The sequence below is a fragment of the Sander lucioperca genome, chromosome 6 (assembly GCF_008315115.2).
Source record: "Sander lucioperca isolate FBNREF2018 chromosome 6, SLUC_FBN_1.2, whole genome shotgun sequence".
Taxonomy (NCBI): Eukaryota; Metazoa; Chordata; class Actinopteri; order Perciformes; family Percidae; genus Sander; species Sander lucioperca.
The window spans coordinates 8117562-8144781 of NC_050178.1; the positions used below are offsets into that span (position 1 = coordinate 8117562).

The 27220-nt window shown below is 40.1% G+C and overlaps 1 protein-coding gene across 3 annotated transcripts in view; it reads right to left on the bottom strand.

Moving 5' to 3' along the window:
• Nucleotides 1-3182: 3182 nt before the first annotated feature.
• Nucleotides 3183-27220, bottom strand: part of LOC116051595 (zinc finger E-box-binding homeobox 2-like) — a 28864-nt gene continuing 4826 nt past the window's right edge. Inside the window, exons 1-8 of one of the 3 annotated variants that reach the window (XM_036002454.1) lie at nucleotides 16512-16727; nucleotides 11679-11966; nucleotides 7374-7583; nucleotides 6470-6663; nucleotides 6186-6297; nucleotides 4435-5954; nucleotides 4057-4240; nucleotides 3268-3890 (exon numbers count right to left, since the gene is read on the bottom strand). In XM_036002454.1, coding sequence (XP_035858347.1) covers nucleotides 3268-3890; nucleotides 4057-4240; nucleotides 4435-5954; nucleotides 6186-6297; nucleotides 6470-6663; nucleotides 7374-7583; nucleotides 11679-11685 — 2850 coding nt within the window. In that variant the 5' untranslated portion in view covers nucleotides 11686-11966; nucleotides 16512-16727. Of the gene's footprint in view, nucleotides 3891-4056; nucleotides 4241-4434; nucleotides 5955-6185; nucleotides 6298-6469; nucleotides 6664-7373; nucleotides 7584-11678; nucleotides 11967-16511; nucleotides 16728-27220 lie in introns of those variants that run through there. The other 2 variants (XM_031302115.2, XM_031302113.1) reach the window with 2 other exon arrangements.

Sequence of the window (27220 nt, forward strand, 5' to 3'; positions counted from 1 at the left end):
TTCTTCAGTTTCTTTCTTTCTTCATGACATAACAGCAGTCTGAATATTCCTTGATAAATTTAAAACAATCCATATGAAAATTACAGTCTTACAGTCTAATGTGCAAGTAAAAGAGCAGAAGTGCTGCAAAACCTTGGAGAAATTTGTTTCAGATCATCAGATTTTTGATGCATGGACTGATGCAATGTAACAGGCTGGTCATTTTGCATCTGTAGGTAGTTATTTTGTTTGCTGCAACACTAAAACAAAACGTTTTTTGAGTTTGTGTGAGTATTTATTATATATAAGTCGTGAACTGATTTAAATTTCCAAACCACTTTTGAAAGTGTTCTTTATCGTAATACAGCATGTTAATGAATCTGTATGTTAATGAATCTGAAGTGTGACAGCTCATGGCAAATAACAGGCCTTTTTGATACTGTATATAATGGCTTTGTCTTATGTGAAGTTGTTTGTGTACAATTCATTTGAGAAGAAAAGAGACACTTCTGCACTCTCATGGCTAACACAGGTGCCTTGACCTGGTTGCTATGGTTACAGAACAGTTTCTCTGCCCACCAGTGAAATACACCTAGCTGTGTTCATTCTTAACAGTCAAGTCTGCTTGCTCTGTTGATATGGGGAATTGAAACTTTGAAATGCTTAGCACCCAAGCTGGCAACCTGTTGCTCGTGGATGGGTCTTGCAGCACTGTTGCAAGTGATGCTGATGCTGTTGACTGTGGTGATTTCTGTACACTACAAATATAAGTCAAGGCAGTTCTCATTTAAATGTCATCTTAGTCACATTCAGGCCAGAAACCAGACAAGCAATCAGAAAACATCATAACATCGCCAATTGTTGGTGCTACAGTTGACTAAATGCTGCTGATGCATGGCACCCCAAAGTATCTGACCCACGTCACCCGTTATGTTTGTTAATGTTACAGTTAGCCGATTGTTTACTCAACCAACCATTAACCTAAAGCTCAGTGTATCAAATAGCAGCAGAGCTGCTCAGCCCCTGCGTGTTCCAGCCACAGCCACAGGTTCTCAGGCACAAAGCAGCCACCTCTGATGAATCATCATGCAAACTGACACAGAAAGACACACAAAAAAAGTTAGTGTAACAAAGCAGTCTGCCGATCATGAGCGGTGAGGGAAACGATTTACTGTGATGGGTAACTAAGTTGCCAGGCCACAGCCGAGCTTCAGAACTGTCTTATGCTTAAAGATGTTTTTTTTGTGTTTAACACTGAAATTTCAAAACGTTTGAGTGATAATTTAATTCTCTTTTGAAATAACTTAATAATTCAGCCTAATTCATAGCCACTGAATGAAAACTGGCATGAAATGATTACACTTAAGTCTTACATTTACAGTCTTGTAAAGCCTACAGCAATTAAAACACAAGAAAATGCTGATTGATGATGATTTTTAAATAGACAGATTGATAAATACAAGATTCTCCTGACAAAGTATGTACAATTTTATTACAAATATCCACAAACATGCAAAAACCATACATAAAGAAGTTATTACAAAAGTTGCAAAGGGTACCAGTAAAAGATAAAAAAAACACTGCTTGATATAAAAAAGGATGCAGATGCTGAGTGAAAGTAAACCATTTCTTGCCTATTTTCCGTCCCAGAAATAACAGGTAAGGAACTATGCACGAGTAGAGTGGCAGTTGGTGTGTCACATATGCATATCTTTGGTGATAAACACACACACACACACACACACACACACACACACACACACACACACACACACACACACACACACACACACACACACAGTATAAGAATTCTTTTGCGCATGGTATGCATGAATGCTACAAGCTTAGTCACACCTCATGCACCACCGTCTTATCTCGTCGTACCAAGGCTTTGTCGCATTACTCACAGTGTCTGAGTACATCTGAGGCACTTTTCACGTTGACTACACTGCAGTCAAAAAGAGGAAGTTAAAAGCTGATGTATGTGTCCTGAGTCTTGGCCCTCTTGCCAGACCTCAACAGACAGCCCAAATGTGCGACAAAATAGGTTGTAGCACATGTAAATTATTACAAGAAATAGGAGCTATTTTAGCATAAAATAAAATAAAGCAGCTCTGTGTGATTATTACACAAACAGTGAGACAGTGCAAGTTTTAACTGCTCTCTCAAAGGCAAACCCCCAAAGACTGACTTCACTTTAACCCCCTTTAATAACATACAGAGATGCAGAAATGGCTGTCCCCAGGCCAGGCATACAATTTAAAAGGTACAGTCCACTGCTTTTTGTTTAAAAAATAAATAAACAATCACCTTCCTCTTTTTACTGCTTGCTCTAAGCTACTAAATAGACTGCTGATTAGGCAAAGCCACGGAGCACCATAGTTCACCTGAAGAGATGAGCTGATTGTACCTTGTGATTTCACAGCATGAATGATAAAAGGAGTGCTTCCATATATTCTCAAGCCTTCACTGGCTTTGGGACAAAGTAATAGCTGCATGTGTGTGTTTTCATGTACAACATTTTAGCAAGTTATTGCTCATTTCTTAAAATAGAGGTAAGGATTTGTATGAAATAATACCACAGAATATTGAATATTACTCGCACGAGGAAGAATAAATATACTAATTGAGCATCAAGCGATTCTGATTGATATGGCTGCATCTAACATTTAAACTTTGATGGCATGTTACAGTGCACAGTAGTCTTTCCATCCTGCAATGGATTCTTTCCTTCGGGACCTAGTTTCATAACCCACTTACTGGTGTGCATCTATGTGAACAGTCGAAATGTTTCAAACAAAGTAAACTATATACTGGACATAAAAATGCAAAGGCCTCTTCTTCATGGGTTGTGCAACAGTCAGCAAGCTTATAAAAAGTGAGATTTCTGCAATGTCACATCTGGATATGTGACATGACCACAGATGAGTCACCCAAATGTTTTTCAGCTGTCCTGGCAAACAAAAATTTAAAAACACAAAACAAACACAAAACAAACAAAAAACACTGTAGGTACATCAAATCTATTTTGCATGATAAAATATTATAATTTGTATTGTCACATATATTTTGTTTGTATGGCTTCATCCACTTTAAGACCATCTATGCTTTGGTTGTTCTTTTTTCATGTTGTAAAAATGAGTTTAAAATAAATCAGTGGAGCTGTATATATATATATATATATATATATATATATATATATATATATACCGTATATATGAGAGAAAAAGTATATCAAAAGTCTTAATATATATAGTATATGCATTGTTTTGGCTTGTTAAAGTCACCTTAAGTTTTTATTCTGGGTAACTCCGTTAAATCCAGGCTCAGTTCACATTTGTTTCCATTCTGATCCTCAGTGTCTCGGCCCCAGAATTGTCTCTCTGCATTGTCAATATGGTTTCCCACATCGTAACCATTTTGCACTCCATTCTCCCCTGTAGGTGATCCTTGGATGGGGCTACCTCCCAGCTCCTCTGCTGCCCCTGACAAACTTGCATGTGCCTCTCCTACATGACCATCACTAACTCCTGCCTCTTTATCCTCCTCCTCTTCGTCCTCCTTCAGAGCCTCTGTAGCTCCATCCAGACTGGAATCACTAAGGAAGGAGTGCGCAGTTTGGCTATCCTCCATGGACAGAGGGGTCTCGTTGGCAAGGTGGCCCCTGAAATTGCCGCCTGCCACTGGGGTGAGAGGCATCTCCTCGTGGTCTTGATCTGGATCCTGGTCTTTGCTGCAGTAGGCGTAGCGGTGGTTCATGTGCTGGGAGTATGAGCCGGAGTGAGAGAAGCGTTTGCCACACTTGTCACATTGGTAGGGTTTCTCTCCAGAGTGCAGCCGGCTGTGCTCAATCAGATGGTGCTTATGCTTGAAGGCCTTGTTGCAGATCTTGCACTCATGAGGACGTTTACCTGTAATGATTACAGAGAAATTGCTTATCTTAGGGCAAAGAATTCATGAGTCCATGGAAACAATGGGAAACAAACTATTCCTTTAAACATTTTAACAAATATTGTAGTAATCTATAAACTACTGGAAATGGCACATAACTAAAGTGCTTTTGCAGAAGCTACAAACCTGTGTGCTCGTATTTGTGTCGGAGCAGCGAGCTGCTCTTTTGAAAGGTTTTTTCACAAATGTCACAAGCGTAAAGACCCTCATCAGTCTTCTTCAGTCTTTTCCTCCCTGGTCCTCCTTCTCCCTCCAGTCCTTCATCCATAAGAGAGAGGTAGTCTAGAGCTCCACGGCTTAACACCTCATCCTACAGAGAAAACGTGTATCACGATTTATTTAGATTTATATTATTCTAATTCTACATATTCTCATAGCAGTGGTTTACAATATAATCTGATATTTTATTGTATTTGTGTTGCTACTTCTGCTGTAATTTGAGGTTGTTCTTCAGTAAATACACATAATTCTTTAAAACCAACCCGAAAAAGAAGCCTTACTCACCATAAGAGCTTGTCTCTCCTGGTGGATCTTTTTCAGCGTCACCTCTGTGTCTGCGTCCATCATGTAAGCCATAGGAGAGAGAAACCCAGGGCTATTAGCTTGCTGGCTGAATGGAATCGCTGTGATGCCGTCATGTCCTGAAAGCCCTAAACCAGACTGGTTGAAGATAGGAAAGCCACTATATAAGGAACCTGGAAACATAGGAGCTCCGGCCCCGCTGTAGACCGGATGGTGGTGAAGGGGGAGATGTGAAGTTGGACTTGGTCTCCTAAGCTGCTGGGTCCTGTGCTCTCTCCTCTCTCCTTTGGCTGAGTTTCCATTTACAGTTTTGTTTCTCCCTTCGTTGTCTGAGAGCTGTTTGGGCAAGGAGAGGTCCAGAGGCTCGTTCTGTGCAGACCAAGGGCTGCTGGTCTGGTTCTGAGGGGAGGTCAGTTCAGGAGGACAGCTGGTGAGGTCCATGCAGACCGGAGAACCAAATCCTGAAGAGGGAACCCTTCTTCTGACTCGAGGTGACGACATCTCTGGGGAGTGGTTGATGAGTTGTCTTGGACTTCCCTTTTCCTGGACAGACCAGTATGCTCGTGGGGACAGGGCATCATGGTGGGGCTGTGGGGGAGTGTGCATTGCGACCAAAAGCTGCTGCGGTACAGAGTGCCAGCTGGGCTTCTGTAATGGTGACTTGTTTCCAGAGAGCCCGTTGGTTACCTCACTCGGTTTGCTGTTCTCCCCTTGGAGAGCAGATCTGGGAAAGAATAAAGGTGGCAAGGGGTGATCTTTGCTGCGAAGACCCTCAGGCACCTCCACTGCATCTCGGTTCATTTTGCAGAGGTATCGCTCATGCTGCAGGAGCACCGCCACGTTGGGGAAAAGCTGGGAGCACCAACGACACGTCACCCCAAGCACACCTCTCTCCCCATCACCTGACCTCACTGCCTCTCTTCTCCCATCAGGCAACACCTTCTTGTCAGGCCCTCCTCCGTTGTAAATCACCTTCCTTTCCTCCATTGCAGCTGCTCCTCCTCTGTCCATATCCTCATCTTTCTTCACCTCCCTGTGAAGCATCTCCTGCAGCATCTGTTCAAACTTGGTCCCAGAGTGCAGATAAGGCAGCAGGGCGGTCCCTTTTAGTATACTGGCCCTCAGAGAGAGCTCTGCCGAGGGGTCCCAAAGCCGAGCCAAGTCTGACGCTCTGGCGAAGCCTGTGGGGTTGTGGTCAGGGTCCTGCAGTGAAAGCTGGTGAGGATCCTCTGCTATTCGACGTAGAGGCCCAGTATGATCTTGGATCTGTGAAGCCAACGGAGAGCCCTTGTCGGTACTTTTTCTCCCCACGCCTGCAGAGGGAGATGTTGGAAATGAGTGGTGGTAGGAGCTTTGGCTATGTCCATTAAATGCACAGCTGGCTCCTCCTGTGTTTCCATTTCCTCCACCACTCAGGCACTTTTTGCTGCTTAAGTGGGAGCTGTAGGAGCCAGAGTGAGAGAAACGTTTCTTGCAGTTGGAGCACTCGTAAGGTTTCTCACCTAAAGGATGACAGACACGCGGGATATGGGTAGGTTGAAAATACCTTCAACATTTTTCATAATTATCTTGTCCTGTCGTGGATTATTTTAACTTATTTCCTGTCAACACATCAAATTATGTATAATTTCATACTATAAAACTGGCACAGTAAGTAAGGGTTAGTGATGCAGAGGAAACAATAGCAAATTGATGGGTGTGAGTACAACTGTTTTGATGTTATTTTGTCTCACCGCTGTGGATGCGGAGATGCTCTTTAAGGTGGTGTTTGTACTTGAACGCTTTCCCACACTGCAGACATTTGAACTTCCTGGTCTCAATGCCTTGATCCAAAGTGATGACACTCTAGGGTGATAGGACATTTTTGTTAGTTTTATGATACACATTTAGGGACAAATTTAAGATTTTATCAACACAAATTTACAAACAAATGACTTTGTAACACTAAATATTATAGAATATAGTTATGATAATTCGGCAGTTATACAAGTTTCTCTGCTGTCTGTGTGTATCTCACCTTGTCCTGCACTTGGTTGTGCAGTGCCAGGTGCCGCTCCATCTGTGCCCTAAGGGTGGCAGTGTATCCACAGAGCGGACAGACCATGTGGCCCCCCTCCCTCTCCTGACAGTACTTGATGTGGTCCCTCAAAGAGGCTCCTCGCTGATACATCCTGTGGCAGAATGGACAGGCCTGCTGGCTCCTCTCTGTGTCTAGAGCCCAGACAGAGAGGGGACATTTTAAACAGACCATGGAAATGTTCACATATTTATTAAATATGTCCATTCATTTTTCCATTTTCTTAACCGCTTATCCTGTTCAAGGTTGTGGAAGGCTGGAGCCTATCCCAGCATGTATTGAGCGAGATATTAAATGATCTTAGTTTACTATTTATCGGTACAGACAAGAAACTCTTAATTACGTATGTTGCATACCTGCCTGAAAATACTGACACATGGCTGTGTTTTAATTGTAGCTATTTGTGTTGACAGTATGTTGTATGGGATAGTGTTCGACCCTAATGTTTATATGTTTTTAAGTTATTTATTGTATATGTTTGTATTGCAATATTCAACTCAATAAACTATTTGACTATGATATAATCTTTTATATAAACCTGGTACATTATTTGATATAAAATATTGAACCACAAGCAACATATTACATGCATGAATTGCTTGAACATAGACGTGTAAATGAGACCATTAGTGGTCAATAAGCTGATGTGTGAAAAGCATGTTCTCAGAATAATATTAGCATACACAATCTGTTGTGTGCTGTATTACAACTATATAACTGTCAGCCTGCAGCTAAGAGGTCCAGCATTCTAACAACCTACTACCTGGGTCAGGAGCAGTGATTTTGAGATTTGTTGATTTTTTTTCTATTTAGTATCATTGCAGCTGTTCCCTCATCAGCCTACCTGCTCCCTCAGGTGAGCAGTGCTGAGCTCCTGGTGACCAGATAGCAGGTGGCAGCTCGTCGTGTCTGCTGCCCAGCTGGTAAACTGGTGCCGTGCCATTGCGGTTCAGGTGTTCCAAGACACTGGTTGAGGTGGAGGCCTTCCTCAACTGGGCCAGAAATTCATAGTGGTCCAGGTCCTCAAAGGCATTCGGAGAGTCTGAGTTCTTACCTGGGATCAGAGAGAAAGATACAGAGGAACTATAATATCGATTAAAATATAAAGTGGTGGAATAACAAAGTACATTTACTCAAGTACTGTACTTCAGTGCAAATTTGAGTCACTTGTACTTTACTTGAGTCTTTTCTTTTCATGTCACTTTCTACTTCTATACGCCGCTACATTTTAGAGGGAAATAGTGTAATTTTGATTCCACTAAATTAATCTGACAGCTTTAGTTACTAGTTACTTTACAAATTAAGATTTTAGCACACAAAAGTCATGTAATACGATGTTTTATTATAAATTAAACTACCCAACCATATAACGGCCTACAAGTACAGCTGAAATGATTATCCGATGAAACAATAAGTTGATTGACAGAACAGTTTTGATCGTTTCCAGTTTCTAAAATGTGAGGATTTCTCTGCATTGACTACTTTTGCTTTTAATACTTTAAGTACATTTCCTGATAATAAAACTAAATAAAAACTAACCCCTACTAAATTATATATATATATATATATAATTTAGTAGGGGTTAGTTCTTACAGTAAGCTGTTGAGCATTGTCTGGCATTTTGTAAAATGTTATGCATAAGTCTGATAGGCTACATGCACAAGCTCTGTCTTATTAGTGACATTTGCAAGACAACACAACTATTAGATTATTTTTCCCTTTATTTAATGGGGTTAAAGTTCCACAGAAATAAAAATCCCGGCAGAGAAGGTAGCATAAAAGCAAAGAATAAATACAATACAGAGGACAAAAACAGGCTAAGAACAGTGTCACACACTGCACAAAAGACCATAAACCATATCCAGTTATTATGCAGTTTAATATATGGCATTCCTCCATGACCTCTCTTTTTGAGAAGTAGATGAATTGAGGGTGCATGCTCGTGCAGCGATCGGCAGCAGGTGTTGAGGTGGGCCCTCAGGGCCAGCAAGGCCTTCTCTGCTGGCCAAGAGATTGTCAGAATCAGAAAATTATATATATATATATATATATTTTTTTTTTTTTATTTTTTTTTTTTTTTTTTTTAAAATATATATTATTAATTTAATTTGTATTTTACAAAGTCTGTTCCCATGAGTCTATTACCGTAATTTCATGAGGATGATAATTTCATGCTACTCTCTCCCTCAGTTTTGCGGCTTCCAGTGCATTTCATAAATTAGAGCTTTTATCCATATTTCCCCTCTGTGCTGTCTCTGGGTGAAAAATCTAGACCTTTTTCACGGCAGACATGTTGACGTGTCATAGTAGGAAAAGAACAGGTGTATTCAAAACCATTAATGATGGCTGCATTCCACTTAGGAGAGGCCCTGGTATTGTGCATGCTGACTCACTGAAATAGCTTAGTGGGACACTTGAGTCATCGGTAAGGTTATCAATTTCAGCTGTGCTTTTCCTACTATGACAAGTCAAAAATGTCTGCTGTGAAAAGGTCCATCTGTATTTTTCGGACCAGTTAGTATACAGTAGCCGAGAAGCCAAACTAGCTAGCGTCACATAACCTTAGCAGTAACATTAGTTCAAGTTTGTTTCGAGTTTTAGATGTAAAGTTAATGAAAGAAAGAAAGGTGTATGTACTTTTTCTTCACATGATGAGCAGCTTTTGGTAAGTTTAATGGATTTTTCTGCATTTTAGTAAAATAATTTTACTAGCTATTACTGCTTGCTTTAGATCGTTTGCTGCTGGTGTTGAAGGTTTGAGCAGTGTCAGTGGCTGCTGTGCCCTTGTGTGTGTGGTGGCATGTGTGTTGTTGAGCCCCAGCGGCTTGGCTGGAATTTGTGGGTAGGTCTGTCTATTCCAAATTGTGTTATTTGTATTTTGATCGCTTTGTGGTCGTCGTATGAGTAAATGTGACCGGTTGTTGTTTCTTTGGTAATTACGTTAATTTGGATTATATGTGATGCAGCACCCTGCCATACTGTGTAAAAGTGATGGCTTCAGTCACCGTGTATTCATGACTCTGCAATAGTGTATTGAAACTCTCTAGGTGTTGAGCCTTGTGTTAAATCACTTTATTCCACACGATAATGTCCTAGTGTCATAGTGAGGTTATTCAAAGGTGGTTTAATCGCTGTAGGATAGTACTGAAGGCCCAGGGGTAAAATACACAGCCCGCCACTGCTGTTATGTCCATGTCTGTCTGTTCATAAGTATTCGTTTTTTTCTGCACTGTATGTTTATGTCTTTTCATGTATTGTATGCCTTTCTGTAAAAACAATTGCCCCTTTGGGACAAAATACAGTAAAGTTGCCAGTTGAAGAATTTATTATTATTATTATAATTTTTTTAAAGCTGATTTTTTTGGGCATTTTTAGGCCTTTATTTCACAGAACAGCTGAAGACATGAAAGGGGAGAGAGAGGGGGGGGGGAATGACATGTAGCAAAGGGCCACAGGTTGGACTCAAACTGGTCCTGCTGCGTTGGGGAGTAAACCTCTATATACGGGCATGTATACAGTATCTCACAAAAGTGAGTACACCCCTCACATTTTAGTAAATATTTCATTATATCTTTTAATGGGACACTGAAGAAAGTACACTTTGCTACAATGTAAAGTATTAAGTGTACAGCTTGTATAACAGTGTAAATGTGCTGTCCCCTCAAAATAACTCAACACAGACATTAATGTCTAAACCGCTGGCAACAAAAGTGAGTACACCCCTATGTTAAATTCCCATAGAAGCAAGCAGATTTTTATTTTTAAAGGCCAGTTATTTCATGGATCCAGGATACTATGCATCATGATAAAGTTCCCTTGGCCTTTGGAATTAAAATAGCCCCACATCATCACATACCCTTCACCATACCTAGAGATTGGCATGGTTTTATTTCAGTTAGCCTAATAGCTGGTTTGATTTGCATTGAGAGATGATTTTATGGAAAGTACCCCATACCAATCTGTAGGTATGGTGAAGGGCATGTGATGATGTGGGGTTATTTTAATTCCAAAGGCCAAGGGAACTTTATCAGGATGCATAGTATCCTGGATCCATGAAATAACTGGCCTTTAAAAATAAAAATCTGCCTGCCTCTATGGGAATTTAACATAGGGGTGTACTCACTTTTGTTGCCAGCGGTTTAGACATTAATGGCTGTGTGTTGAGTTATTTTGAGGGGACAGCACATTTACACTGTTATACAAGCTGTACACTGCACAGTAGGTGCATCAGTGCGGCTGAACCATTGCTGCTTTTACATTTTTGTTTGCTACGCCTGCTGACTCTGTGTGAATGTACATGACTTGTGCATATAGTCATGTATGCGCAACTGAATCTAATGGAACTAAATTGTTTACTTGAAGACTGGCAGATAAAACAATGTATTCAGGGAATTAGTTGGCCAGATATGAAACTAGATTTGAAGAATTCTTTCTCATTTGTGCCCTTGAGTGCAATGACAGAGACAGAGAAAGCCATGCAAAGAGAGGGCGCCTCCTATCCTATGAATCAAGCCAGTCAGCTTACAGCGACTTTGAGGGAGATTTTTCAAATGTTTGCAGATGTTGGCATATTTTTAGCTGTTTTTTATGTGGTGAAGGGAAGAGCCTGTGTGGTTGACTGTTGTAAAAACTCAGCTTTGCCTTCATCAGGCAAGGCCAAATCAGACGACGCGAGGGAGCTAAGTGATTGTTAGTAGTCAAGCCGCGTGAGCCTTTGATCTCTCCTAAATAAAAGGGGAAGCCTCACGTCGCGCAGTGCTGATTTCAGTACCGTAACGTCACCTCTTTGATGCATGGAAATATTGTGACATTGTGTGGGATGAGTTCTTTTGTCATGCTTTCATAAGGCTGCCTTTTCAAAGAGAAGAGTGAAAAAGAGGAACAGCTTGTAGGGAAGGCATGGTTTCAAGGAGCTGATGTGAAGGTGTATCTAGAGGGCCATGAGAGGCATCATGAGGCTGGTGGTGTCTTGCATCAGAAAAATTGTTTACACACACAGTGGTGTCCTACACAGCAGTCTTACACAGTATATGTATCACATTTCACATACTTGCTTGGTCAGGCTTTCATTCTTCAGAAAGCATTCAAAAAATAAAGGCATAACTTGAAATAGCAAAGGTTTTACAGAGTTTTATACTTCAGAACTTACAGTACATCCTCAATGGTTCCTGGTCTCCCTCCCTGTCAGTGGCGGATGCAGCGGTGGCGTCTTCTGCGGCCTCGGCCTCCTGCTCCACCTGCGGCCAGTAGTTTCTGCTGCTGGGGCTGAGGCTGTGCGGCTGCGTGGAGCGAGCAGGACTTCCAGGCTCCTCTGTCCCCTCGCTAGGTGTCAGGCTTGTCTTGTCCAGGCTCTCCTGGCAGTCCTGGGGCTCCAGGCTCCACAAGCCCACCTCATCCTTCCCCTCAGATCCCAGTGAACTCACTTGCTCAGCATCCACTGTGAGTAGGAGAAAAACAGAAAAGATTCAATTTAGGGGGAGACAAAAGACACTCTCACACTGCCATGCAGCAAACGTAAAAAGTATGCTCATTAGGGAATACAGTATGTACCATACTATATTTTCAAATATATTGTAAATCAAATATCATAAACCTGGTGGCTATATTCTACATTCAATGATATGCCAATTATTATTTTGTGGTGTCTAAATATATATTCATTATTTTTTACATAATTTAAAATGCAAGAGACATGAGTTTCTTATCATTTCAGCTGTAGATAATGACTAAAACAGTAAGACAATGTTACATCATTTAAAAAATATATACTGTATGTCAGGACCCGAAAGCAAACAGTGAAAACTGAACAGAAATTAAAAAATAATAATTTAGTAAATTCTAAACTATCTTACAAGTTGTTTGAAAGATGAACAACCGTATTATTATTTATTTGTTTCAATGTTGTTTCTCTGTAGGCAAGAGCAGTTACATTCACGTGTGTTTCTTATCATGAGATATTTTATATGGCTTTGCATGGTTTGATGTGCGATTATGACCAATACAAGGAGACACGCTCAACATGCAACACATACACATTTGCGCAAAGCAGATCCAGAACTGTAACAAAGGGGTCCCTAATTAGAAATTATGATATTTCAAATATTTCACTGAGCTATCATCACAATATAAAACTTCAGACACAGAAAAATAAAATGTTAATAGTCATTTCTGATCAATTTCAGTGTAATTTCCAAAGGGATAGTTTTACTCTGACGGTACCGAGAGTGAAGTGTGGCTTTCATTATAAAACTGAAAATACATTAAAAAAAATGAATTCAAATATAAGGACTTGACTAAAAAAAGGCATTTGTAGAAGTGTTATGTTGCCGATCAGTCAGTTCAGTAAAATACACTTTATTTTAATGTCAGCATTAATCCTTGTAATTACAATGTTTACTCAATAGAGGTTTCATCATTTTTAGGCTTAATCTCTAAATTTTCTTTGTATCAAATGGTAAAATGTAATTTTGAAGTGAAACTAAGTGTTTATGTGTAATTGCTCTTAAAGAACATAATTGGTGTGACTGTAGAAAAACACGTTTTTATGGCTTTCTTCGCACATGTGCAGTATGTGACTTGTGATGCGGCAGAGATATAGTGCAGCAGTAAGAAGCAATGATAAATAACATATTGTAATTTAAAAGAGGCTACAGCACAACTGGAAGGCGCACTTCTTTTTCCCATGGCAAAGACAATAAATGACAATCACAAACACATGCCTGGGATTTCAGCTGTTGGCTCTTATTTCCAAGGCTTTTTTTGAGGACTCTGTTTTCCTCTCACTGATTGGCAAAATCTAATCACAACCAAGTAATGGCCATTTAAGAACACACATAGACTCTTTGCCAGTGCATTGAAATATATTTAATTGGAGAAAGCCAAACCATTGTCGAGGAGGGACATGGACTGTGCCAACACACAGCGGGGCAATTTTTCTTTTAGTGTTGTTGTGAAAATATGGCTTTTAATGAGTGTCTGATTAAAATCACAGTACATTGCCATACTTCTTCTTAGTTTTAAATACATTTTCCTCTTTGGCCTCTTTTCACCAGATCAGAGTGTAAATAAGGTTTCACAGCTCATTACATTTCACAAAACACAAACAAAGTTTACTCATTAAACTGTCAAACAACACTAAGTCGCTCGTGAAAGATTTTCATTTTACTTTATGCCGTTCCAAATACATCCTGGTGGACGCAATAATTGATGAGTATTTTGCTTTTGACACATTCAGTTACGGCCCACGGCCCACGGCCCACAGCCCACAGCGACAAAGGCCATAGACTGTTCTATACACCGGTGGAGACATTTCAGCACATCTAAGTCATCAAATTTACATCTAGAAGACACAAACACACACACAGACACACATACACACACACACACACACACACACACACACACACACACACACACACACACACACACACACACACACACACACACACAGATAACACACCCACACTCACTCTGTTACTAAAAGAGCAAAACAGGGACCCAGTGCTGCCAAGGGGGCGGCCCGCAAACACAAACCTAAAACACTTGATGTATACACACTCTTCTGATGAGTATATTAGCTAATCAAATGTGTATCTGTTTGTATCATCTAGTTGCATGTCCTTCCCCAACTTCATTACACCGCTGTAAAAAGTGAGCTCATGCAAAACTCTGATTCAGCCGAGGCCAGTCATTCAGGCCTCTGCTCCATGCTGCTCTACTAACATGGGGAGGAATGACTTGCTCTTATGGGGGGTGAAATTGGTCATCAAATGTGCTTCCCTACAGCAGACAGCTATGAAGTTATATGATGTAGTTGAGGTCGACTTATCAACCCTGCAGGAGTTTTTCTGGGATGATAGGACATACCGCTGGGCTCAAAAAGAGAAAAATCTGGTCCGGATTATCGTAAAATTGGCTCTAATTTTCTCTCCCATGACAGTGAGTGACACTGAGCCTATATGTGCTGTCATTAAAGCAGCACCGCGCTGGGATGGCTTTCATTATCGGGCCCGTTGATTTATTTATTTGGATAGTGATTGCATCCTTCAAATTGGTCTTTTTTTTATTTGTTGGAGCAGGACAGCTAAATCTTTGAACAGCGCAGGAGGTTTGGGATTGCCTGCAAATAGAGATTGTATGTCAAGGTACAAAGGAGATATGAATTCATGCAATGTGTAAGAGTTTTAAAAATGTGTAATTTGTTGGAAGATGCTGAACACAGAATAACACACAGAACAGCACAGTACACTGCTATTGTGTATGCACTGTTATTGTGTGTGGGAAGAATGTGACTCATATCCAGAGAAGGCTAACTGAACTGTGCTGCATCATGCTTGACAATCGCGATCTCTCTGTCTTTTGGGGACTGTTTCTGATGGTTTGACAACAGTGTGTTCAGATCAAACACTGTACTGCACTATTTTAATCTATCTGTCGCTTTCCCTGCCTGACAGTGACTCTGAAAGATTGACGGTCTGCCTGCCAGAAAGAGGTCTACTGTTTTCAGCTTGGGACACCAGAGTTTTATCCTGAGAAAACGCATCACTATTTGGGTTATCTGGGGACTTGTGATCCATCTTGAATCTGATCTGAAGCCTTAAAAAGTGATGATCTACTGTTGTTATTTTATTATTTACATAGATTAGTCAGTTTTCTAAAGCCAGACAGAGACGGATAACGCCTGGATACATTCATAAGCACATATGTGCATGACACGGAGAGAAAGAATCTTTACACAACCACATTAAAATACAGACTACAACTAAAAATAATTCAGATAGATTAAGATAAAGACAAAGAAAATCCCAATTTGTGAGCACTGGCTCACAACAGCACAGAGAGCTTCAGTATCAGTCTAATTCTGCACTGTTTATACCCCAGAGGGCATCTACTGTACAGCAAAACGCTAAGCTGCAGTTTATTTTACGACGCACACATGTGATCTGGTATTAACTTAGTAATTATGTGGCTAAATGGTAAGCATGGAATAATTACCTAGAAATTACCTTGTTTGTTTCTTTTGGTTTTAAAAGCAACAAACAAGGCCAGGCCCAATTTACCACGCAATGTAATCCTTACCGTTCTGTTGATTCTTATAGTTCAAGATTGCTACATAAAAGCCAGAATAATGTTAATGTTATGATATCAATGGTATTTTTTTATTTCTCACATGAGATAAAAACAACCAACCAACCAACCAACCCTTTTTTATGCAAATATCAGTTTAAGACATTTTGGTAACTGGCAGAAATACATTTTGAGCAACACCCAAATTGAACAGAAATAGTAGTATTTCTGATACGGTTGTTAATAAATGTGTTAGAAAAACTTTGTGACTCAATAAAAAGTGTCATAGAAGTACAGTTTTTGTTATATACACAACATTAGAACCACACACCATATGCATACCATTAAAATGACCTTTAAATATACGTAGGAAAAAAATAGAGTACATATTTTTAAGTTCTGAGTTTAGTTTTAATTTTAATACATTTTTTTAGGTTATGACTTTTCAATTTTATTTTTACACTCTTTTGACACTTTGTAATGTTTTTAAGTTTGACTTCAAATCACTTTTTAAACAAAATTGTGATAAAACAAGAAGGGATACAGTCAACTGAATACACTGATGCATAATTAAAAACTTACTGATTCATCATATTTTTGTAACAGAACTCTTTTGATATAAAACGTGTGTGTGTGTGTGTGTGTGTGTGTGTGTGTGTGTGTGTGTGTGTGTGTGTGTGTATATATATATATAGATAGATATATATTTTAAATATTTCTAAATTATTTGATTTAGTTAATGCATGATATAATGCTTCTTTCATGCTGTTAAAACTGTGATGGTTTCACAGATGTCAAAAGAACCTCAACACTTGCTATTTTGAACTCAATATATTACCACGAGGATCACTGACGCCCACACGCTAAACAACAAACAAAAAGTAAGCACAGGAAGATGTGTGTATTGTCATTTTACCTATGAGAGCAGTTTAGAGACGAGGTAAATCCATATTCATCTGCAGAGTGCGCTCACGATGACCCATCTTTCAATATATTGCAGAAATCAAACAAAGTGTTTAAAAAATTCTCACTGTGGCAGCTCTCTTAGTCATACCTGCTGTATGACATTTGTACAATGAGTCAGGGGAGGACCGCAACCAAGAACAAACACCTCCCACCTGATCTCCTCAATCGTAGCAGCAACTCACACTCTCTCTGTCTCTCAGGGGGATGGTTCTTTGGCACCTTGGCCTGATCTGGTTTGGTTTGACCTGCACTAGTAACACTGAGAGGGACAAAAACACACTGATGCCCACATTCCAATATTGCACATGCACCAAATACATAATGAACACACTGTCCTTTCCTAGACATGTTCTGCAACAAAAAAGCTTTTAATACAAAAAGATTTCATTTAAAAATTGTGTCATTTATAAGATCATAGGATAGTGTATGATACTAACAATATTCCAAAGTGAGTTTAATTTACTTTACAGAAAACTTGAATGTTGAAATTTCCTTTTGGTGGTAGCCTCATTTTGGAATGCAACTCTTGATTATAATTTATCCAAATGTTTTACAGATTATATTATGAATGCGGACAGCAAAATGAGGATTAAATGCTCTAAATTACATGTTAACCAACAGGAATGGTGGTAATGTGATGTTTTGCTGCATTTATTGCATTTCTGTGACCAGAGAAGAGGAAGTACAAACATTCTTGTCTAATGATGGTGAAAATAACCACAAACACATTGATATGAAAGTCTAAGTCACACAGTCAAGTTCTAGTTCAATTGATTACAGTCGTTTCTTAGCCGGCTGGCAGCGAGTCACAAAAAAAAGAAATGGCTGCCGGCAAGAATAAATGAGACTGAAACTGTGACACTGTGATGGGGATCGTAAAGGTCATATTACTGTGATGGGGATTGTAAAGGTCATATTAGTGTGGAGGAAGAGATGCTTGAATGTGATGTGTGGTGTGTGTATGTGATTTTTGCATTCTTGCAGTGTGTTTGGTACACAGTGCTGTGGTGTGTATGTTCGAGAAAGGGGGTGAAAAGAGTGAGATGCAGAGACACCAGTGCATAAAGAATACTGCACAGAGAATAAACTAAACTGAGAGCAAGAAAGAAAAGTGATGGAGAAAAAGAGAGAGTTGAAAGAAAGAGGAGTGAGGAATTGGAGAATAAGAATAAAAAGAGAGAAAGACAGAAGGCAGAAACTGTCTCTGATACAAATCCTCCAACTGATGTCGACTGTGAAAAACATGCTACAGAGGGAAATTCCCTTAACTCACACACACACACACACACACACACATGCACGCACACACACGCACACACACGCACACACACACACGCACACACACACACACACACACACACACACACACACACACACACACACACACACACACACAAACTAGAGTACAGAGAAATACAGAAAAACAAACAAATACGACTTGTATTGTGGGCACAAATGGGAGCAAGACCGGCCTGCTGCTGCAGAGGACTACAGCATGATCAAACACAGCAAAAAAAAAAGACATGACAATGTCAGTGTGTGTGTGTGTGTGTGTGTGTGTGTGTGTGTGTGTGTGTGTGACGTCCATGAATATCTGAATAGCAGTCGGAGATAGAAAAGTTAAAGCCCATGCGGTGCCACAGCAGCAAAGTCACGGCTCTGTGCCTTTAGATGTCCTGCTCATTAGGAGACACCACCCTGTCAGAGCATTTAAACCACTGCCACAGAATGTGCAGCTGAGTGGCAACATCTGCCCTTTGAAACACTCAGAGTCACACAGAACAATCAGCTCAAGAAATAAACACCAAGCTAATTTCCTCATATTGATTAAGGCTCTGCAAAGACAACTGCAGCGCAATTCTGCATTTTTAAACTGACAACAAAAACCGTAGTGAAACTATTTTGTCTTTGTTCACTGTGGCTTTTAATGATTCTGTTCAATTAGGGCCCTTGTGACACAAAAACAGAATCCCTTTTGGAATTTATTAGCTTCAAAGCCACCGAGCTATTCACTGACACCACACTCGCAAAGTTGATTTGTCAACGAGTTTTGCTTTTAGTGTGACTGTGCGCTGCTGTTAGTTTCATTATTAACATATGAGCTCCTCAGCACGATTTCAGAGGAGCCTCTGCGAATCAAAGCACATCCCCCGAGACACCCGCTGTAACATAGTGTGGTGTTGTGTATAGCTGCCATGGCTGCTCTGAAAGGGCCCAAGCTTCTGAAAGTCAAATGAAATCAGAATCACTGATCTGTTATTCTCTATCTACATGTCACATCACTGCACCCAATGGTGAACCACATCTGCTGAGTGGAAACCTGCTCTCATGTGACTTCAAAAGACCAACATATTAAACCAACAGCAAATAAAGTGAACTAATGTACAGCAAAACCACCAAACAAAAAGTTAACAAAGCTGTAACAAAAGTATGCAGGGCAAACTTATCTACCTTGTGATGAAACTGAGAGGATATCGACTTGTCTGCCATTGTCTTTATCTTTCACCTTCATAGACAACATTTTTTTCTGCTTTTACATCTTATCTCCTTCTACTCATCTTTGCACTTTACCCGTGCATACTGCACATCTTTGCATTGAGTATGTGTGCATTCACTAAATACAACACTTCTATTTTAAGGTTTAATTTGCCAAACTAACATATGGGATTTTTTTCACCATCTGTATTGTTTTGTGATTAAAAACACAAAGCACAAATATGACGTGATTGTTAAATATACTAAACATACACTCAAACAGCATTTTCTATCTTACAGTGTCAGTCTGTGTTTATGCATTTCAGACAGAGACAGAAATAAAAGAAATAGAAGCAAGTTAGAGTGAACATGGACAGCAAAGGGCTCCCAAATAACTTGTGGCCCAGACCGGTAATCGCACCACAAAGGTGCGTATACATGCTAGTGAAACAGTGAGGCAACTGTGACTTCCTTGGAGGTACAGTGCGTTAAACTGCAGACAAACATGGAGAGGCGGTGTGAAGAAGACGGAGAAACACACTCACAGGGTACATACATCCATCCCGTCTTGTAGATTCTCAGCCGAGCTATGTATTCTTAGATTGTGGTGAGTCAACTCTAGACATACATGATATATTTTTGTGGCCTATAATGATTTCAACTCTCACAGAGTTGACAACTGCCTCCACAGGAACTTCCAAATTAATAGTTTTACATTTCTCACAGGTAGAGCTTAAAGAGGCAATGATACCCTACATTATTCAGTGTGTCAGCTGTTATCTTCTGATAATGCCGCCTCTTTCCATAGGGTATGCTTTTTTTAACATAAAGCATCTCAGCCATAGGAGGTGCACAGATCACCCAAAACAAACCGCTTTGGGTAAAAAGTGGATGAGCACCTCAGTCTCATTTGCTATTTCCCTGTTTGTTTTAGACAAATAGAAACACAGTAGGGATGGGATGAAAATGAATAGAAGTCAAAGTTCATATTAGAATGTATTTAACGAGGTTCAAATGTTTTGTCTACCACACAAGTGGTGCTTCACGTTTTTCCTTTACCTTTCAGCTGTGTGGTATACTGTACTTTTCTCATTAACAGATAACAATAAGTACTAAAAACTACTAAAGCCCCTACTTCTCTGATACTAACATCTGAGACAGAATCAATTTGTATGCAAAATATGCAGCAATCAGTTATCCTTTTTGCACAAATGAGGCAAGGTGTGAGAGAAGAGGTGTGCAAAGAGCCCATGTGGTTGATTGTCTCCTTCCTTTGGAGGTTTCCTGTTTGCTGCTGCCTAACATGTTTGCCGCCATATTTACCTGTCCTGTCGACCACCACATGACATTTACCAAAGAAATGTTTTACCTTGTTTGACACCGGCCTTCACCTTCAAAGCAGATGAGTGTGGCTTTCTTCTTTAGTGCCACTTTTTGAACTTTATGGGCAGCTTGCAAAAGTAACACAGTGTTCTCTCCACTTTCACAGTAAAAAGGAGAAGATTTTTTTTAAATAATGCATTTAAGTATCTGTTCTGTCGCAAAGATATAGGAAGTTTACATCTAACAAAAATATATAAAATACCTATACTTTCAGTTGAATTCTCTAAACTGTGCCAAAAAATTGCTTAGTTGTTCTATCAGCAACTTAACATCCAAAACATTCACACCGTTCACTACAATGATGATGACTTACAGCCTTTGATCTCACTCATTGTCCCTTTCTCGCTTTCTCATTACACATCTGTAATAAGCTCTCACACACAATACAGTTTCCACAGGACTACCAATTTTTTTTTAAATAAGACTTTTGTTCAAGACTTTGTTGATATCATTCTGGAAGTCCCTGCTATGTCATAGATTGTGTAATGTGACTCATTTGCCATGTCAATGACTCACCAGTAGTGGCAAAATTAACTTAACTACTGTATCTACACTGTGCTGTGAGAGCTTGCATATATGAACAAAGCCCTGTTATTATGTTTTGAGCTCAGTGCCATCGTGCCCTGTGTGCATCTGCTGCACTGGAAGCAGGACTGATGTTGGTAAGAAAGGTTAGCTCGGTTAGAGGAACACGTTATTTTGAGTTGGCCCTCCGCCTCCTCCTGTGGCCCGCACTGGTTTCCGTGTAGTGAGGGATCGGTGCTGGAATGCAGTAACGGTCACAGAGGGACCCACGCACTCACCACACTGTGAATCAAAACCCATACTCCACTTCATTAGGCTCCTGTCATTGCAAATACTCTCACACCACTCTATAAATACCCCTGTCTCCCCCCTCCAAATTAGTTTTCCCTCTTTTTTCTTTACACATGAAAATGCTCAGGGACTGTTCCAGCTTTCTGATGTGGCTCTTTATTTTGTACGTTGGCGCAAGAAACCACACAATAGTGGCTCCTTTTGAATATTAAAACATTCTCTGACAGAGCACAAAGGTTCTGAAGTTTTTTAATAGGGGTGCACGCTAAATAAAACTTCTCTTTGAGCTTAACAGCTATACAATGTGGGATTTTGTTAGTTCAACTCGGGCTGCAACTTTCAGTTACTCACTACGGGAGATTTGTTTGTGAAACAAATATGCCTGGTATCCCACTGACCTTGTCTACTTCAAACATCTGTGTATACGATCTGTTAGAGGTGTTTTGCGTGATGTGGTTTTCTTGAAAAAGACAATTTACTGCATTAAAGCCCAAAATGTCTTAAGCTAACCACTCAAAGCAGATTTAAAACACAAGATACAAGAATTCTGAGAAACCCACAATAAGATATAAAAAGATCAGAGCAGACCATGTGAAGGTATGCACTACACATGCAGTCACAGCGACATAAATTCAACTAATATTACAGCTCTTACTGCCACTATAACTGACAATAGTAACAATCTCAACCTGTTATTCCACTAAAAGTAAAATGTATTGATGTCCTGATAGTCAGCAAAGAACTTGAAAATACATCAACAGACTGTTATCCACTGCTGCTGCTGCTGGACAACTCATTCAGTAAAATTAGAGAGTATAGGATATAGCTGTATCTAAATATACGTTGTTTTATAATGACAAATGTTGTTTTAATAGACACAGCCTATAGATGAGACCCGGCAGCCTTCCTGCCTGGTTAACATACAGACGGGGCGCCATCCTCTGGCGTATGTCGACATTACATCCTCCACTCAAAAGATGATGATACACCGAAACATTTCAAGTGATGTGACCTCAGAGGCTTTGAAACATAGAAAGGATGCCTTTCTAATGTGTCACTCTGCTTCTATTTTCTTTTTCTCTGAATTGTTCCTCCCATGTCTGCACACACCATCTATGTTCTCTCTCTCTCTCTCTTTCTCTCTCTTTCTCTCTCTCTTAGTCCCTGCCTTTCTTTCAACACTTTTTCTGCCCCTTAAACACGCACACAGAGAAATACAGGCAGCAAAAATGGGAACGCACTATTAAACTGGTCTTTTAGTGGTTATGCAGTTCTGATTAGGAAGATGTATGAGTCATATTGCATATTAATCCCCACACACACACACACACACACACACACACACACACACACACACACACACATATGTTCATTAGTAACAGCTTTGTGTGTGTGTGTGTGAGAAAGTGAATGTGTGCTCTGCAGCCTGAACCAACGCCTTGAAAAAGAAACTAATTAAAGTCATGGAGAAAAATGCAAAGACAGCAGAACCACACAAGAGAGTGTGTGCATGTCATTACTGACCTGGCCCAGTTGGAGAGAAAAAAATGATGGCAAGAAGAGAGAGGGAGAGAAAGAGACCTCAACCAGTGAAATAATGTGTATATAAAAAAGACTCAACAAGAAGAAAGGTTTAAAAAGCAAACTTTGGGAGTTTAAGAGGATCTTTGATGTGTATCAGAAGAGGAAAGCAGCCTTGCGACTGGGACGACAGTAATTTTAAGTCGAAGCAGAAGGCTGGCTGGCTGGCTGGCTGACTGGCTGCCTGGCTGACTGACTGTGGGCTTTGATGGCGCTAGCTGTTTGAAGTGGTTTTCGGGGGATGGGAGCAGCGTGTGGTGTCAGTGGGACAGGGGAGGCGCTCAGGGAAAGGAGGTGGAGGGGGGATGATGGCGACCGTACAGGACTTGGGGAGTCTGGGCTAGGAGGAACAGAGGATGTAGGAGAGGGTAAGAAAGCAGAAGAAGTTTCAAAGAATCAAAGGGATAACAAAGACAGAGGAGAAAGAGAAACGAAGACAGAACACTGAAACAGTAAGAGAAATAGCGACAAAGAGGCTGAGAAGAAAGAAAGGCAACAGATGAGAGCCAGAAAAAGCTGCAAATCTGAGAAGGGGAGAAAAAAAAAAGTGACAATAAAGTCAACCTTCCAGATCTGTGTCTGAAATTCAGAGCCCTGTCCCAATATCAGGCCTGGACACATTCACACCTACCTATTACTTGTATCATTTAGATGACGTTACCTCCCTCTGATATGCTGCCAGACTGCCTTATGACTTTACTTCCCCTTCCATCCCTCCTGCATGCTGGACACATGCACCGTATAATCATAACTACACTGTTTCCCTGAGGTACCAAAGTCAGCCACAAAGCCAAAGAGGAAAAATAAATTGATTTATTTTGACTTATTTTTTATTCTCCTTGCCTATTCGTTTATTTTGAACAGTGACTGGTCTTTTTAACTTAAAACCTTCCCTGGTTTTGTAATTTTGCAATACCAACAAAAACATGATAACCTGTCACGTATCATGAGAAATTCTTTAACAAAGATGAGATAAGACTGTTTACTAGATTGTTACACAGTGATAAATGACAGAGTGGACCAATGTCTACTGATATTATTGGTGTTGCTTCCTTTCTAGCACAAAATACTTCCGGTGAATGGATCCTGTTCTTTATCGTACCTGAGCTACCAAAGATTAATTTGCAGATCTAATATTGCATGCAGCTAGCAAACATTAATATATTTCTTCTGTCTGAGACTGTCTGGAGTTTAAACAGTGTGTTTTGTGTTTAAAGGCATAAAACTACACAAATAGCATTCTCATTACTCATTAATCATAAACTCTCACAGTTTCCCTCATTGTGATCTTTACGTTGGAGATACTTTTCTGTTACACCAGTAATAACATGACCAATGTGTCACACTGAATTAATGAGTGAACACATTAATTGCCTATGAGAAATTTGAGAAGGCGAAGCTGCCATTACTGAAAGGTGTCTGTTGGAGACAAAGTGGAAATGAGTTTAAAATGAGACATTTTCAGCAAAAGAAAGAGTGAGGAGGTTATTGAGAGAAATGGAGTCAGATAGATAAAGATTTGTGTAAAATTTAAGACCGTAACAGGTGGGCCAAAAGATCAGTGAAGCATGTTCGCTCCATGATGGAATGTGTTCACTCCCTCCCAGGTAAGCGTGTGTGTGTGTGTGTGTGTGTGTGTGTGTGTGTGTGTGTGTGTGTGTGTGTGTGTGTGTGAAGAGAGTGGGATGTGCAGGTCAGATGAAGGTGGTGCCAGGTGATCACAGGTACAGGGAGACAGAGGGGGAGTTGGCTGGCTCACCTCTGACATGCCTTTCTTCTTGTCTGTCCAAGTTTAACTTTTTTTCTCACAGGCTGATAGAAATACTGACCTTATTTGCAGATAGAAATTATGATGGAGGACTGAGCAGGTTTATACAGAAATATTGCATAATTTTGCATTGATGTGATGATGTAGGCCTATCTTTATCTGGTTTAGAGTTTACTAGAGTTACTCGATCAACAGAAAATTAATTGTCAACAATTTGGCTATTAAATTAATCCATTAAGCAAAAAAGCCAAACATTCCCTGGTTCCAGCTTCTCAAAGGTGAAGATTCGCTGCTTCACACTTTTATATCATTGTAAACTGAATACATTTGGGTTTTGGACTGTTAATTCACCCTCTGCTCTGGGAACTTGTAACAGATTTGTTTCACTATACTGACATTTCATAGACTAAACAGTTCATAAATGAAATGATTGATAGATCATCCTTGGTTGCACTCCTAGATTGATTATTTTATCCACCAGCAGTTCTTTAATTGTTTTTCCAAAAAATGTACTATATCATGACATACGTCTATCGTATCATAAAACTTCACATACAGTAAAAGGCAAATGTATCCATATCACCCACTCCTACTATCAATTCCCTACAATGAATCCATATAGAGCACATGTTTTATCTTCTGTATTTAGCGCCATGCTCTGGTTTTGGAGTAACAATGTCCCTTTGTTTGTCATCACAAAGTGAATCCAATGCACAGCTAAACATGGTAATTGATTATTTCTCTTTTGATACAGCTATTGAGTTCTACAATATGTTTTGTGAGCTGCAGTGGTGTGTGTATATATTGCTAATGGCAAGTGGAAACACAGATACACATGAGACAAAGCGAGACAGACACATTTTTAGGTTTAAAACATCAAAACAATAAGAAAATCAACTTGGACTCAGTGAAAGGTGCAAAGAATAAAAGACAGGCAGAAAAAGTGGTGAAAAGCAAGCAGGGGCGATTGTAGGATCAGACCTTTAGGGGGGCTCAGCCCCTAATGAGAATGTGACTGTCACATAATTATTATAATTTTTAGAGGGGCTGAGATGAAATTTAGGGGGCTTGAGCCCCTCTAAAAAGGGTCTAAAATCGCCCATGGAAGCATGTCAAAAGAACAAAGTGTTTAACTGATGAAACCAAAAACACCAGCAGGTCTGAGGTTTTCTGGCGTCAGAGGTGAGATCCTAAACAAATGTGACCGTCTGTTGCCTATACACACCACATATCAAACTGTTCCTCTTTCAACCTGCTGCTCTGCTATACAGTATCTAGATACTGGCACACTCTCAGTCTGCCTGCCTGCCTGCTCTCCTCCTTCTCCCTGTCCAATGTCTTTCTCTTCTCTCTCTCTCTCTCTCTCTCTCTCTCTCTCTCTCTCTCTCTCTCTCTCTCTATCTCTCTCTCTCTGCCACCCATCTGGGCCTTGTAATACATGACAGCTGAAGCAGGGTTTCCAAATTTAATTTGAGGTGTGATAAAACAGCACATATCTATAAATTGTGTGCAGAGAGCCTGCCTATCTGGATAGTTTTAACCTCTTTCTTCTGTCAAACATGTGCAGCATCAAACACACAATACCCAGGCTGTCTGCACACAAGGAAGATCCACAAATAGACTTAATGACGAGGAGTCTTGCCAAAGTAACGACAAAGAATGTAATAATAATACTGCAAATGGCATATGTCAAGAATGAAAAGGGATCAATTTGCAATACAAAACTATACAGCATGTAAACCTTATCAGCTAAAACACCTTTGATGTGAAAATTGTGCCTGTATATGAGTGAGAAACCGCAAGAAATACAGTTGGTGTTGAACGTGTGAAAAGTGAATATCCAGGCACCTATATACACACATATATATATATATATATATATATATATATATATATATATATACACACACACACACACACACACACACACACACACCTCATGATCTGTATATTAGCGTGATCTTACAGTTTAAAGTAGTGTGATCGTCAGACATAAACTCAGCTCTCAAGTTTCTAATGAAGACATGTATTCACCATTGTGCTATGCTGGTCTATTAGCACTGTTTTTTCAACTTGTTTCTAATTATTGGTGGATGATGGCTATCACATTCATCTACTAAGGGATCTCGACAAAAGAGATCATACAACTCCAAACAGTCATGTGCAGGAGCTAATATGGTGGAAAACCCCTCTACATGTATAAATCCTGCAATGGCACCGAAAAACTTTCCAAATAATTCCGCCTGGAGGGGATCGACAGTGTGGCAGCCACGCGGCAGAAATGTACAGTAAGAGATGGGACTGCTGTGGCCACATCTGAAACATCAGAAAGAGCAATAATTGAATAAACATGTGAAAAATACCAGAGGGACTCAATCAAGGGATTCCCCATTACTGCAGTGCATATCTGGCATCACACACATAGAGCTATGGGTGAAATCTGTGACACTTGGAGCTGTGGGAAAGTTGAGGAACAAATGAGGAAAAACTTAGATTATCCCACTCTGTCGCCTGTCCCGTCTCTTCTGTCTCTACTCCTCACGCCCCTCCATCTCTTGTCTTCTCACGCCGAAGAGCTGTTTTCGCTGTCTTCAGCCCTGTCAACCCCATCAGTTCCCCACCTCTGTCATCGTCCT